Source organism: Nasonia vitripennis, chromosome 1, assembly GCF_009193385.2.
Source record: "Nasonia vitripennis strain AsymCx chromosome 1, Nvit_psr_1.1, whole genome shotgun sequence".
In the NCBI taxonomy this organism is placed as follows: Eukaryota; Metazoa; Arthropoda; class Insecta; order Hymenoptera; family Pteromalidae; genus Nasonia; species Nasonia vitripennis.
This window is the reverse complement of record NC_045757.1, coordinates 14,876,045-14,891,885: the sequence shown is the minus strand read 5'-3', so window position 1 is coordinate 14,891,885 and position 15,841 is coordinate 14,876,045. Positions and strand designations below refer to the sequence as shown.

The following is a 15,841-nucleotide window of genomic DNA, read 5'->3' as shown; positions in this document are numbered from 1 at the left end:
CATAGAATGTGAAGGTGTAAAAAAATGTACTTGATAATCGTGATATTTTTTTATTTGTCACCTCAGAGTTTCATTTTCGATAAATCAATTACTTTAATCCATCATATGCCTGTTACAATCAGCGGAATATAAAATGTCTAGTCGTTTATGTATATAGAAATATAATTTATCAATTACTATTGGATACAATATAACTGAACAGACAGAACGTATACAAGTAAAAATAAAATTAGTAAAAGGAAAATCTCATAATCGTAGATCGTCGAATGATCTTTTTCTCAATATGAGAAATTAATTAACCATCACTTTTTCATTCTTGCATTTGCTAGACAATTGTTGCTAAAATTTAGTCGTCGACCCGTGGTATTTCCGCTTTGCCGTTAATTCATACAATAATGTAATATATACGTTTAAAATTATCCAGCTGGAGTATTTCTATACCAACACAAAACTAGTAGATATACCACCTATGCTTTAAACAGATGTGCGATAAGACAGCCGTCTTTTGAGCATATTTAATCAATGCGTGGTAATAAAATCTATTGGATTTACGAATAAATGGAGGTTGCTCAGCAAGTTTCTCTAAATTTTTTCTTCACTTAAAAAAAATTATATTAAAATAAAAATCGTGAATGTACAATGAACTATATTGATTAAAATAATACTGCTCTCTGGATCAGCTCAGTGAGACAACTATCTCATCGTTAAATCGTTGCGTATCACAGAGTAGCCTGTTTTTCGCTTTAAATTATTTTCTTTCTGTTTTTCATTTGGATTCGTTGGTTAACCTCGTCGGGAAGTCTTACAAGATGCATTGCACGTTTGGTCAGCAAATCTGTTTAATGCATAAACGAGGACGCCGATAAGTCTCGGGCCTCTGCCAACACTGACGGAGCAGCGTCGGAATTTTCACAGCAGACTGCTGTTTGTAACGTGCAAATATCAAAACTATATACATGAATGTGCTTTCCCATGCAATCGCGATTGATACCTAACACGAGCCAGCGTTCTTCTCTTCAAAATGCAAATGGAAACTTTTTCTTTTTTTTTTTTTAACCAACAACAAACATACGATTGCCTTCAGAAAGTCACACTCTATTTGAACTGCTCAGAAAGAAAGCTGGAATTTTTGGTAGTTGCCAAAGTGTATGACCCTATGAGCACTTGCACATGACATCACACGTGCATTTGTTTGCTATATCATGCGTCATGTCTTCTTCAAACGCCCAACAATCCATTCTAATCCTTGATATAGCCTACAAATGGATATGTCTTTTAAATAAAAGTTTGAATCTTATTCACAATTGAAAAGAATCTCAACTCACCCTTCTCCTGTTAAAGCGCAACAACTTTGAATGTGCCAAGGATGCTTTTTTATAGATGTCAAATCCAACTGCCTTGATATCTCTGTAGCAGACATGCTCCCCTTCAAGTCCTGCTTATTCGCATAAACTAAAACAGCTGCCTTGTTAAGTTCATCACGCTCCAACATAGAATATAATTCTTCTCTAATAACACCTAATCTCTCTCTATCCATACTGTCGATCACAACAATAATAAACTCTGTGTTAGTGTAATACGTAGACCAAGCTGCTCTTAAGCTCTGCTGGCCACCCAGGTCCCACATAATAAAATGTATGTTCTTCCAGACAACCTCCTCCACGTTGGAGCCAATAGTGGGCGATGTGTGCACAACCTCGTTCATCAGGAACTGGTAAAGTATGGTGGTCTTCCCAGCATTGTCCAGTCCCACCATGACGATCTTGTGCTCTGTAAAAGAATGCAAACGTCAATAATCAAAATATTTGCAATCCACGTACAGCTTATTTAGCAAATACTGCTGTAGCAGCGTTGAGACAATAAGTAGAGAGCTCAGCAAAACAAAGAGAAAATAAACCAGAACGTGCTATTTTAAAACTCTCTTTCTCTACCATCTGATGCCAAAATCTTCACAACAAAGAAACCAGAATCTCAGCAACTCACCCTCGTTCCCGAACAGGCTCCAGAGTTTGGAAAACAAAAGCCCCATATTGACGCCTATACTTCAGCTAGCTCTCTAAGACAGAACTCCCAATCTCAGCACAACACGCAGCAACAAAGTCTTCCTCTCAGAGTAGTAGTCCGTAGCTGCTGTCGAAGGTCGAGGTCCCAAATCCAGGCCGCCCTATCATACTTAGTCACGACGGCTCGGTTATGTCACTCGCGGTGGACAAACTCTCGCTGGGCCTAGGCATCTGCGTACACCGAAACTTTCCTCCCGAGGAAACGAGTCTACTCGTGCGCGACTTTCTCTTCGTGAGTTTCACAAAGAAGAGGAAGTGAGTATAAGTAGTAGCACTGGCTCATGGAGGGACAGACCAAACGTATCGTACATACGACTCGACTGTGTATAGTTTGTGTGGGCAGGCGCGCTGACCTAATCTAATCAAGCGGATCGACTGCTGCGGCTGCTCGCGGCGACATGTTGCTGCACAGAAGGCGTTTAGCTCTCTTTTTTTTCCTCGGCTCGAATATACAAGACGACGACGTTCCTCAGAGGCGATCGTCTGTAGACAGCCTGCTACTCGAGACTCGCTCGCACGTATATGATGTGCGGGCGTGCGGGTACACACTACACAGCGAGTTAGTATTCCAGCTGCGAGTATACACTGTACACGTATATATAGATATATGTAATGTGCGATTCATGCATATATAGGATGTTAGGCGAGGTTCGACTTTGCGACCGTGAGTTGGCGCTCGCTACTGCACGTAGTCACGTGGTCGCGTTTCGGAGCAATAATATTATAATACCAGTGCAGACGCTCCAGTTGACAAAAATCATATAACATTGAAATATGTGGATCAACTGTGGTATATGTCTCCGAATGAGTGAGCCAACAGCTCGTAAATTCCTCTCAGATGATTGTTTACCCGCCGAGCTCAATCAGCTACCTAAGCACGTTACATGCAGCTCCATATTCGGAGCAATGACGTCATCATGGCATATTCCGCGCTCGCAGCGCCCTCGCAAGCGGGAGATTCGAAAAGCTCAGAAGAACAATTCTTTAATTCTATAATCAATAGCTACGTGCTGGAATGCACAAGCTATTATCGCTCACGAGACTCTTCTGCACGCATTACGAAAAAAAATCGACACGTCCGCACAATCGATTATCGAAACAATCGATCGAAGATCTGAGCGCTTACGTAACATCTCTCTCAATAAAGCCTCGAGAGTCCGTTCACTGACGAGAAAAAGCGGCGCCGACTTGCCAATGTGCCAGTGTGGTCACACAAGAGGACACACTGTACGTACACTTAACATTATATATACGCAGGCGTTTATCATTCGGCCGAGCCGTGACTCGCGCGATAACGAGCGCCGCGCGATTGGCCAAGAGTCGCCTCAGCTGATGATGCGGTCGCGCGCGCGCGCGCGCGAGTCTGTCGAGTCGGGCCGACAGACGGTGATCTTACCGTGAGCCGAGCGGTGTGTTATAGCCAGTGCTCCTGCCGAAACTGACACTTGTTGCTCTGAGAAAGGAACCGCTTGATTCTTCGTTTTGCTTTAAGGACTTAATTGGAGCAAAGATGACGGAAGCGTGAGTATATATTTCATTTTATCAATTTTAGTACAATTGTAGAAGTATAGTTTCGGTGTAGTTGCATTGTCGGAAGCGCCTAGTCATCGCGAGCGAGTGATTAGCATTTTTTCTATTCTCTTCCGCGAACACCTATACTTATAGAATGCAACGTAATCCTTGCAATCTGTTTCCTCAGAGTCGCCGATATTGCCCTGATTGGCCTGGCCGTGATGGGTCAGAATTTGATCCTGAACATGAACGACCACGGCTTCGTCGTCTGCGCGTATAACCGCACTACCGACAAGGTCAGGGCATTCCTGGACAACGAGGCCAAAGGCACCAAAGTTGTCGGCGCCTTCAGTCTTGAGGAAATGGTAGCCAAACTTAAGAAACCCAAGCGTGTTATGCTACTTGTCAAAGGTAATGGCTTTCTGTTCAAAATATAAACAAGAGTTTGCAAGTGCCTTGAGTTGTTGTGTGGGTTTCATTGAAATTACTCTGTTGTTGTAGCTGGATCAGCCGTGGATGCCTTTATCGACAAGCTTGTGCCTCTGCTGTCTGCTGGCGATATCATTATTGATGGTGGTAACTCTGAGTATCAGGACACAGAGAGGAGAACCAAGGATTTGGATGCCAAGGGTATCTTGTTTGTCGGAAGTGGTGTTAGCGGCGGCGAGGAGGGTGCCAGGTATGGACCTTCTCTCATGCCTGGTGGCAACCCCAAGGCTTGGCCGCACATCAAACCAATTTTCCAGGTACACGATTAAAATCATGAAATTTACTTGGAAGTTTTTAGTTTTTTGTTGACTGAAAGTTTTATATTTTCCTTGTAGGCTATTTGTGCAAAAGCAGACGGAGAACCATGCTGCGACTGGGTGGGAGAGACCGGTGCTGGACACTTTGTCAAGATGGTTCACAATGGTATAGAGTACGGAGACATGCAATTGATCTGCGAAGCCTACCATGTCATGCGCGATGGACTGGGTCTTGGCAATGAGGAAATGAGCAATGTCTTCACTGAGTGGAACAAGGGAGAGTTGGACTCCTTCCTCATTGAAATCACTAGCAACATCCTCAAGTACAAAGATGAGAAGGGTTACCTGTTGGAGAGGATAAGAGACACTGCTGGACAGAAGGGAACTGGAAAGTGGACTGCCATTTCAGCTTTAGACTATGGAGTACCAGTTACTCTAATTGGAGAATCAGTATTTGCAAGATGCCTTTCTGCTTTGAAGACTGAGAGAATAGAAGCCAGCTCTGTATTACTTGGACCAAACACCAAATACCAGGCTGACAAGAAACAGTTTTTGGAACATCTGAGGAAAGCTCTCTATGCCTCCAAAATAATCTCCTATGCTCAGGGATTCATGCTTCTGAGGGAAGCTGCCAAAATTCACAACTGGAATCTCAACTATGGTGGCATCGCTCTCATGTGGAGAGGTGGCTGTATTATCAGAAGGTATGCATTAATATATAATTGCCACTTATGTCGTAACGCTATGCAGTTGCAAAGTTTTTTAATTTCTCAAAGAATTAGTAATTAAAAATAGCCTCGTCTCGAGCGTTCGTAGTAACCTTCTTTACAAAGTCACGGTCTGTTCGAAGCATTCCTTATCTCGTACTCCGAGAGGTCAATAACAAGCATTCATAAATATTCACTTCTCCCGTCTAAATTAAACATGAGTTCAACACTCCACAAATTAAGACTGTTTGAAATTCTTTCAGCGCCTTCCTGGGCAACATCAAACTGGCCTTCGACAAGAACCCCAAGCTCACGAACCTCCTGCTCGACGATTTCTTCGCCAAAGCCATGAAAGACTGCCAGGCCAGCATCCGCGTGGCTGTCTCCACCGCGGTGAACCTCGGCATTCCAACTCCAGCTCTCTCAACAGCTCTGGCCTTCTACGACGGCTACCGCGCGCCCAGACTACCTGCCAACCTTCTCCAAGCCCAACGTGACTACTTCGGAGCGCATACCTACGAGCTTCTCGGCCAGGAAGGCAAATTCGTCCATACCAATTGGACCGGCCACGGCGGCAACGTCTCCGCGTCGACGTACGATGCTTGAAATCGACGATGATACGTAGATGTGTATGAGCTGACGAACAAACGGAGCTTGTCGTTGTTTTTTCGGCTGTTTTAAATTGTATCAAGGTTATGCTTTTACTTGTAAATAGAGTCAAGTTAGATAATCATGTATCGAGGCAGCTGCAGCGCTTTTAATCTAATTTATTCACTCCTCGATTTCGAGATCTCTCGATTATAGAATTTCTGTCAGAAACAAAAATCTGTAAGATGATGTATGTGTGTGCAAGCGTCGCTCTACGCTGGGTCGTAGAGGAAAACTTAAACTGTCTTATGAATAACTATAAGTGAAAAACAGGTGTAATTAGTTCGTATCGAAGCGTAATACAGCGTCGTACGGGTACGAAAAAATAGGTTGCCTTTCATGACAAACAAATGTAACGAAAAGAACTTTCCGCGCGTACTTTAAATATTATGTATAATTATCTCTTTTTGATAAATAATTATATTTCCATGCTAGATTATTCATAATCTCCGTGCTTGTCTTATCTTCTCAACACCACTTCTCATGTGCGCATTTAAGCGACTCGCCTTCTTTTCCTCGAACGCAGGAATGCAGCTGCGTATGCGCATTCGTAATTGACGTGTATATCGTTTTCCGCATGCTTGCGGTGTCCTCCTCTCGCGCGCATTGTTCTTCTTTTTTTACACTCGCACCGCGACGACCCGTGCGCCGATTTGCATATTATATACACGCCACGTGTACGCGTACAACTGATGTGAAAATCTTCGAGTCAGCTGAGAAAAAGAAAATAAGAGCGAGGCCGGCAATGCTAAGGCAGCAGCTCGAACTCAAGGCCAGAACATTCTTGCACTGCACAATTGCACGTGTATACATATATAAAGTATGTAGTAATTGCGATCGCGTGACGCTTGCGGAAAGAAAGTCAGCGCGAAAACAAGAACGACGACGATTTTCCAGACGACATTCGGCTATAAAGCGTGCGCGCGTACTTATGTGTACACGCGCGCTTACTTTCGTTATGCGCAGTCGAGATATTTTTTTTCTCTCTCCTTCGAGCGAAACGGCTCGTAAAATTGCTGCAGCGCTGTCATATACTTGCTGTATGTTTTAGGTGGTTTCACTTGAAACGAGCGTGTCTCTCGCGGTCGTTAGATCCGTCGTTTCTCTTTTTTTCTCTGTGTATAGGATGATCGAGAAATAGCCAATGCAGCGCTGAGGTTTGCGAATTTCGCGCTCAATTGGCGACGTTTAATTTTCCGAGAGAGAGAGAGAGAGAGAGGGGGGGGGCGTCCGACGCGATTATACGAGAGCTCACCGCGCCGCTGAATATTGTCAGAAGTGCAGTGACTGGAAAAGCCACTGATGGTTGTAACTTTAAACGCTCGAAAGTTACCGGCGCGCGCTGTTTTTTCTCGAGTCGTTAAAATTGGCTGAAGAAACTTTTAAGTGTCTCGCGGAACAAGAGGCTTTTTTGCCTAATTACGCGAATTAGCGCGCGCGCTTTTTTTATATACATAATGCGTTGCTGCAAAACGAAATAAAAAAAATCGAGTAAACGACGTTCTATGACGCAAAGCTTACGTAACAACGAAAAGCCGGCCGCGGTGTAGTGCAGTACGGGTAGAATATCGCAGCGAGTGTATAATATAATACTAAAACTGGCCCGCGGGCGCGGCTGCAACGGTACACAAGCGTTTAACGGCTGAAAGAATAGACGAGTTTCTGGAAGAAGCGGCGTCAAACAGGCTACGCGAGTCCGAGATTTTTATGTAAATCTCACGCAGGACATGTATTACCAGCGGCCTATCCGATTTTTGACATACACACACACACACACACACACGTGAGCACGAGTAGGGGTCGTTGACTTTTCGACTCGACGAAATGCTGCCGGTAACGCTGCAGGTATGCGCGCGCGCGGCTTGTATTTTTTCGGACTCGTTGCGTTGCGATAGAATGTACCGGTGTGCTTTTTGCTGTAAGCGGAGGAAGTGCGCCGATTTTACGTCGCGAGCGAGACGAGAGGTGCGAACAGATTTCATCGGCGCGCGCTCTTCTGGGTGAAACGAGAGCGGAAAGTATTTTTTTTTCAATGGCATTGTTGCAAGCGGATGGACACCTTGGAACGATGGAGTTATTTTGTTAGCGGTTTTGCTAATCTCCGCTGCTAACTGTTTATTTTACGGCTGCGATACGATCGAGAGACTGCCTTCTTTTGTTGTTATTTTTTTTTGTTTCGGGTCGTTGGTGCGAGCTTATACGGAAGAAATCTCGAAGGTATTGCGCGATAAGAAAATGTCCAACGTTCTCAGGTGTAGTGTTTCATAAAATCATAAGCCACAAGAGTCGAGCCGACCGCAGCGTGGCGACCCATCATCTAATAATAATTCTGCGGTCAAAACAGCGTTTCTCTCATCGCTCGGTCCGAAAAATTCCCGTAAAAAGTGATCTCTCGAAAACCCTTCCATGACAGACCGGAAGTCCTGCCCGCGGCCCGCGAAGTCGTTAATGTCACCAACCATCACAGCATGTGCAAACACACGATATTATACTTAATACTATACGGGTAGTCGCGCATTACTCCTCCTTTTCCACATAACCGTATGGTCGCAGAGAGAGAGAGAGAGAGAGGAGTGGCGTCGGCTGGCTAACGGTGATGCCGTAAAACACGAGGAGGACGTAGATGGAGAGAAAGAAGCCTTCTCTCTGTCTCTTTCTCTCTTTCGCGGGGATGCTATACACGCACTCAGTCGTCTGCAGCGCGACGACACGCGCATACACACGTACAGTATAGAGAGCTGAGCAGTCGTCGGCGTCGCGACGAGGGGCGCTCCGCGCTCGTGTTCTTCTTTTTCGTCCCTCCGTCGCCGGTTCTTCAACCCTTGCTAGACTAGCCTGCGTATATACTACGTATGTGTACATGCGTGCGTATATTGTATATATATATTATACAGCGACGTATATGCGTCCGAGAGGGAGGGAGACTGTGGCGCTGCGTGACGCCGCCACCGCCGCCGCTGCTGGAGAGTAATTGAATCAGAAGTGCGGTCGGCGACACTTGTGCAACCAACGACGCGCCGCTGGACGAGTTGTAAGCCTCGTGTGAGTTCTTTTTTGGGAATTACTTACTTTTACCGGAAGGTTCTTTTTTTCAAAGCTTCTTTGTGTGAGTATAGCGAAAGGCGCGATTATTTCACCAGCTATATCTGCCGTCGCGGTATTGATTGATTTTCAAAGTGAAATTTAGTGAGTGTTGCAAATGGCTATTTGAAGATTATTATTATAGTCGACGCGTGATTTTATTGGAATATAATATTGTGTAGACTCCGACATCCTATTTCGGAGCGCGACCTTTCGTCTGAACTTTTTCGAACTCGCTAATTTCAACAAGCGCGTATACCTCGATATAATTGTCTTTGAGCTCACGCGCAGAGCGAATATTGGTTTTGCTTGTCAGCGACACGGAAACTCGGCAAACACCATGAGCCAACTCGAAAATTCATTTATAACGTCCACACACTATATCGACTCGAGAACTCGGGCCGTTTAATCGGCTCGGTCGTCGGACTAACAGCTTAATTGCTGATCGATGAACGCGGAATTGCCTATAATTTGTCGACAGAGAGAAGGAGAAAGAGCGAGAGAGGGAGACCGCGCGCGCAATAAAAAACAGTTATTTATAGCCCCCGGGACAGACGCATGAAAACTCACGGAAACCGAGTGTATAGATGTTGTGCTTGTGATATTTCTCTATACTCGGACATAACGGTTTATTTATACGTACACGACGTTTCCACCTTCGATCCTGTAATACACTTGTGAAATACGAGAGGACATTAAAAAATAAGTTTTACGTACATGAATCTGCATAAGTTACCTATAGTTGGAGAGAGATACAAAGTATACTCAAAAATTACATAATTTCACGTATACGCGCTAAAATGTATATACGCGGCCACATTCCGTCGAAAGCGTGCACCGCAGCCGCGTCGTTACATAAAACTCGTTTCTCTCTCTCTCTCTCTCTCTCCGTCTCCCAGAAATATGCGCGCACTATTTACATATATAGGCTTCACCCGCGCGCGTACAGCTCCTGCCAAAGTATACCAAAAAATCGATCTCGCCAACGTCCTATTCCTAGCGTCAAATATAATCACAATGATAATAACGACGGCGACCACGATGTCACGTGTGTATATATGTATGTGTGCACAACACACGCAATAATCACCCCGTATGTCTGTTACATGTACCATCGCAGGACGGCGCCGTGAAAGAAGGGGAAGAAAGAGACGTCCGTCTGTCCGCATTTCAGCAGCCCTTGGCGGCGCACCACGTTTTGCGCGATATACGTATATATAAAGTGTGCGTGTGAACGCACGTCGTCCCGCGTCCGGCCGGCCCCTACACGTGTGCAGCAAGAGCTGCTCGCATCTCATCCGTCCAGCAGCAGCATCGAGTCTTGTAGTAGCCGCCAGCCAATCGCGCTCACGACTGCCGGCATCGCACTCGCAGGCCTCGCAGCTCTCCCCTAGTCCCCTTGCATCGACGGCGCCATAGTGTGTGCTACGTTAGTACGTTCTCTCTATAGTACCTATAGCTATAGTGCGGAACTCTGCACTCTGCAGTCGCCGCCGCGAGCCGAGAGAGACAGTCGTCGTCCGTCGACGAGTGCGTGCGAGCTCTACACACGGTCTAAAATGGCTGACCACCGTGAGCGAGGAGAATACTACGGCGGCGGTGCCGACCTGAGGTGCAAGAACGACGACCCTCCGAATTCTCGGCTCTTCGTCATTTGCCATAAAAGCCTCGAGGAGGAGGAACTCAGAAAGGCCTTCGAGAAGTTTGGCAACATCGAGGATATCTGGGTGGTCAAGGATCGCAACACTGGCGAGAATAAAGGCAAGATACGAGTTTATTTACTTATTACTTATTATCATTGTAGCGTGTATTTTTTGCTTCTGAAGTATTTACGTTTATCTCCCCTCTCTCTCTCTCTCTCTCTCTCTCTCTCCATCTGCAGGGGTGACGTACATCAAGTATGCGAAAACGTCCCAGGCCGCCTTCGCCCTCGAGGAGATGAACGGCAAGATGCTCAGCTCCGTCGGCAGACCCATCAAAGTCATGATTGCGTCCAAGTGAGTTATATACCTATTTAAGCGTGTGTTTGTTTGGGCACATCACTATTATTAGGGTTAAAAAATGGAACAAGCCTAGCTTCCGAATTTTCGGAGTCTACATGCTCTTCCTGACAAAGCACTTATGCAAATCGCCGAATAACTGTCCCGGTGTATATGAGTCAGACACCTCCTACTGGATTTACTAATTGTATGCGTAGAAGTTGTCCAAAAAGTAGACTTGACCATAACTAGTCTTTCGGATTTTGATTCTGATTTATGTTTGCAGCCGTGATCAAGGTTCTGTCAGAGAGACGAATGAGGAGGAGCGCTGGGTCAGGTTATTCTGCGTTCTACCAAAGTCCATGACAGACAGCGAGCTCCAGCAGGAGTTTTCCAAGTTTGGGGCCATTGAGTATGTGACGGTGGTTAAGGACAGAAGCACAAATGAATCAAAAGGTTTTGGTTATGTTAAATTTAAGAAAGTATCCAGTGCCGCAAGAGCCTTTGAAGAATGCGATAGAAAGTACAAAGCTGTATTTGCCGAGCCAAAAAAACCCAAGCCAGATCCTGATCAGAAGTACAGTAATGGAATGTCCATGGGTTACGACAACTCGAATAACTCAAACTATGGTAATAATTATGGTAAAAGCAGTATCGGTTTAGAAATAGCGACAAACTATCCCAATCCAGAAGGTTACACCAAACTTCAAGTCATTGCACATCCAGCCTTAAATCAAGATCAGTTGTGGAAACTCTTTGACATTGTGCCTGGCATGGATTACTGCCATCTAAAAACAGATGCCAGATACAGGATGCCACGAGGCCAAGCCACAGTTGTCTACACGAATCCCAATGCGGCCGCGTACGCAAGGGAAAAGTTTCACGGATTTGAGTATCCCCTTGGTCACAGGATGATTGTGAAACCTGACTTGACAGGAGCATTACCTCAAAAGCCTGGTCTGAAGCAAGGTATTCCCAGTAACAATATCACAACTCCAGGCGGCGTTGTTGCGGCACGGACTGATTTGGCTCAGTTGGCAGAAACCATTGCACAAGCAACTTCGCTCATTCAACAGGCTGGTCTAACAGCTCCTAGTAAGTTTCAATTTCAAATGTCCTCCGCGTCTACTGATACATATTGTATGTTTACGTTTGTATTCTTTTCCAGTTATAGATCCTTCAATCTGTAAACTACCTCCTATGCAACCTATGGCCAGTATTGATGCAGATGTCGCGAAGCGATGTTTCATAGTTTGCGGTCCTCCAGTGCCTCCTATCTATGCCATGAAAGACGCATTTTGTAGGTTTGGTAACCTAATCGACGTCTACATGCTACCTGGAAAAAATTGCGGTTACGCCAAGTACGCTTCAGTTGACAGTGCCAACAAAGCCATCGAGGTATTGTTTTGCACAATCGCACTAATGCATATAAGCCTTTTTTTCCTCTCCACGCGCTGACGTGACTTGTTTTGTTGCCAGGCTCTTCACGGACAAGAGATCTGCGGGTCGCGTCTGAAAGTTTTGGAGGCCGAGGAGCGTAATGTCGGCGATGACCGAAGGAAACGATTGAGAATGGACGAGGATGAACATTAATGACTTGAGAGTGATTCGTAAGTACAACAAGCATGACGTACAAACGAGAAAACGAGAAGTGCAATGGGCCAGAGTGAATACCCAATGCACTTTTATATTATTACAAGAGATGAACCTTTATTCGATATCGTCATTGCTTACACAACATGAACTTTCATGGGGAAAATGTAATATTTCTATTTGTCTTCGCAGACCGACTGGTAATACACAATGCAGGACGCACGCCACGAATTGAGACGATTTTAAAGACTCACTTGACCACGTCGGGCCTGCAACAGAAGGATACTACCACGACCATCCCTACTATTAACTGTTGTTTACGTTCGTCACATGTCAACATTAACTGAAAACTTTTACTTTTCTTTAAACTTGCTTATCATCACACTTGACACCGGACATCACGGTAATACGTATTATTTTTAAGCGTGCCTGTGCTCTAACTTTTCGCGCAATCGTGATAATTGTGACAGCAGTAATTGGACAATGAAATTACATACGAAGTATGTACAAAGGCGTTTTTAAGAAAATAAATTCGAAAATAGGAAAAAAGTTAATGAAGCGAGAAGATAGAGCGAACAAATTTGTCGTGTTAAAATAAAAAAAAAATAATAATAGTAACCACAGACGCGGACGATTTTCGAAAGTATTTTGATAATTTTTTTATAAAATTCATACAATTGCATATATATATATATTTATATATTTGTGTGAACTTTCATAAATATACATATATACACTATATATATATATTTAAATACGAAAACGTGGATACAATTGACGTATGAAGTTTATATGTGTAGATATAGTCAAGTCGTAATTGTACAATTAATTTAAAATCGACTCAATATTCCTGATTATTTTCTTAAACAACTCAAGAATTGAAATGTGATTTACATAGTTACTCACCTATTGGCTAGCGAAGCTAAGTGTCTCAATTACTATAAACAATCTCGACTAAAAAAGTTGTTGTATATGAACTTTTACATAAGGAAACTAAAGTAGAAGAGAAAAGAGTATTGGACTAGAGATGCTATTGAAACTGCGTATCTTCTCGACGTCCAACATGTATTTTTTACTTTATTATTTTACAGTTGATTTTTTGTTTAAAATAAATAATTTTTTAAAAACGTATCGGTGTTTTACGCGGCATTAGTGATTAGATTAGTCGTACGCTTATGAAGTCATGCAGAATACAGAGTATTTTTAAAGAAATTAGATTCAAGTGAGATATACCTGCCGGTTCGCCTCGTCAACAGTTAGTTACTTTCGCAGAGATATACGAATACCATAATAGCGGGTAAGCATATAGAGGAAGCCGATTTACAAATTTTCTATATTATCATTATTTCTTCGCTATCCGATATTATAATGGAAGATTTTTATCGCAATATCTGCTGTCTGTAAACCTGTGAAACGTGCGACGGCATCAGATACGAGTACAACACAATATACAAGAGATGTGAGAGAAATACCGAGAAAAAAAATAAACTGCACACCAACGTCTTTAAAGTGTAAATTATTATAATTATAACTAAGGGAAGGCGAGAAGGAGTAAGCGACAGAAAAAGAGAAATAAGTAAAATAATAAGGCGCGTGCGCTATATAATTTTTCATACTTATAAACAAAACAGAAACCGATGGATCTATATAATCTAATACAAATCTAATCCGAGCGACTTGAGGAAGAGCGAGATACGGCTTTTCTATGACTGTAACAGTGACTCTGCCGTCACGAAATGATATACGCAACAGATACAGAATCAAATACAAACTGTATACAAGCATTTACTCGAGGGTTTATTTTTTACATCACTTTTTAATACTTCTCATACAACGACGAGACTCCCATGATCCATGCATTATCCAGACTCCGCTCTCACTTTAATTCGATATCTTTTTCATTTTCAGGAACGATCCACGGATTATCCGCCAATCGAGAGTACCTGACAACTGTGATATTAGCTTATTGATAAAGTTATTTTTTTATTTTACTGCTTAGAGAAAAAGAGCTATTTTAAAGCTGACTCATTCAAAGACTATTTTTTGTAACGAATCTATAGACATAGTTCTTTATACTGTTGAAGTAATAAAGATAATTATACCAGTAGTTTTTTTACAAATAGATAAAGCTATTTATGGTAGCATTGTTACTTTTGTTGAGTGACTTTTAAACGTCTTGAGTCGTTTTGTTCAATGGGAATAAACGAATTGCATACATTCAATTTAAAAAGAACGACCTTTTTTGTCTTAATTTGAATCTAATGCTAATTTTTAGTCATAAATGAAGACGGAAGTCTGCAGTTGCTGTAACATACAAATGATTTAAAGATTTTTATCATTCTCGCGTTACACTAATTTCTTTTATCATTAGATCATCAAGATCTACCTTTTTAGTTATTTACCAATCAATAAAAAAAGATATAGCCATAACAAGTTCAATATCCTTTATTTACATAAACCCCAAACCTATACTTTTGACACAATTCAAATTTTCCATCTCTCTTGTCACCACCAAGAAACCTGCATAATTTGTATATACTTACAAACCCACTTTAGCGACTTCTTTTCCTCGAGCCACTTTGACTTTCAATCGTCGTCTCTGCAATGTTTATACTTCGATCGAGCCGCCTTTACTTCGTTTATTTAATTAACAGAAGTGTTCTCAAAAGTTCGTAATTGTTATTTGTTTATATTCTTTGTTACATACCCGATGTGCATTTACAAATTTTCACGTACCATACGAGCTGGGAAAAAATCATACGTTATATGTTTTATAATTTTCTACGGCGCAACAGATGTACGTGTCTTTTCAACTGCTTACAATTCCGCAGCTTCGTAACTTGAATGCTTGAACGTTATTATATGTATACGTTACACAAGATGCCAAAATGCTTACAAGTACTTATATACAGATCCGGTGCGGCTGTACGAAAATATCGGCGGCGCACCGTAACGAGGTTATCAATATCTCTTACGCTTATTTATATACGCGAAGCAACGATCGTTACGTGCGCAGTACACTGAGAAAAATTTGATAGTAGAAATTACTATTTGGGATAGTAATATTTACTATTTTTCATTATAAATCGGTTACATATACTTTTAAGATATTAGATTTTACTACCCAAAGATAGTAATTTTTGATAAAAAAATTTAATTTCAATTTCGCTTATTTCTATATTTTACACCTATTAGGTACTTCGAGCTGTTAATATTACTTTATTATTTATTATTTTTATTGATTATTATTATGCTATTGGAAGAAAGAAAGAGATTACATTTTTTTTCGAATCGAACCTTTAGTTCGCTCCGGTATGAAAGTCGAGTGCGCTGACCATTTACCCAAACAGATCTGTTATGTACAAAATTTCAAATCTAGCTGATGTATAATCTACGAACTAAAGTTAATAAAAATTAACTAGGATAAATAAATAATAAAGTCAAATTAATAGACACAGAAACTCATTATAATAGAATAAACATAAAATATCAACTAAATTACTGATTACCGT

At 42.4% G+C, this 15,841-nt stretch overlaps 3 protein-coding genes and 1 long non-coding RNA gene across 5 annotated transcripts; 2 read left to right on the top strand and 2 right to left on the bottom strand.

Annotated features, from left to right (window-relative positions):
- Positions 1-34: 34 nt before the first annotated feature.
- Positions 35-3,285, bottom strand: LOC100121263 (ADP-ribosylation factor-like protein 5B). The gene is made up of 3 exons (XM_031929217.2): positions 1,984-3,285; positions 1,326-1,770; positions 35-1,256 (listed from the first exon to the last, which is right to left on the bottom strand). Exons 1-3 carry the CDS (start codon positions 2,027-2,029, stop codon positions 1,208-1,210), a joined length of 540 nt encoding a protein of 179 aa, XP_031785077.1. The 5' UTR covers positions 2,030-3,285; the 3' UTR covers positions 35-1,207.
- On the top strand, positions 2,332-6,122 carry LOC100120510 (6-phosphogluconate dehydrogenase, decarboxylating). The gene is made up of 5 exons (XM_001600883.6): positions 2,332-3,584; positions 3,763-3,986; positions 4,077-4,321; positions 4,400-5,025; positions 5,292-6,122. The coding sequence occupies exons 1-5, from the start codon at positions 3,574-3,576 to the stop codon at positions 5,632-5,634; spliced, it is 1,449 nt and encodes a 482-aa protein (XP_001600933.1). The 5' UTR covers positions 2,332-3,573; the 3' UTR covers positions 5,635-6,122.
- Positions 6,123-8,564: 2,442 nt separating this feature from the next.
- Positions 8,565-14,562, top strand: LOC100121282 (RNA-binding protein 45). 2 transcript variants are annotated; one of them, XM_031929168.2, is made up of 7 exons: positions 8,565-8,718; positions 9,878-10,518; positions 10,640-10,754; positions 11,023-11,831; positions 11,905-12,134; positions 12,216-12,346; positions 14,238-14,562. In XM_031929168.2, the coding sequence occupies exons 2-6, from the start codon at positions 10,317-10,319 to the stop codon at positions 12,327-12,329; spliced, it is 1,470 nt and encodes a 489-aa protein (XP_031785028.1). In that variant the 5' UTR covers positions 8,565-8,718; positions 9,878-10,316; the 3' UTR covers positions 12,330-12,346; positions 14,238-14,562. The 2 variants fall into 2 exon arrangements, with proteins under 2 accessions (XP_031785028.1, XP_031785024.1); XM_031929164.2 differs by lacking the exon at positions 14,238-14,562 and adding an exon at positions 12,522-14,117 and having other exon boundaries at positions 8,566-8,718.
- LOC103316627 lies at positions 13,946-15,351 on the bottom strand. The gene is made up of 3 exons (XR_004227519.2): positions 15,151-15,351; positions 15,037-15,073; positions 13,946-14,957 (listed from the first exon to the last, which is right to left on the bottom strand). It is a non-coding gene; the product is annotated as an uncharacterized LOC103316627 (long non-coding RNA).
- Between the last annotated feature and the right edge of the window lie 490 nt (positions 15,352-15,841).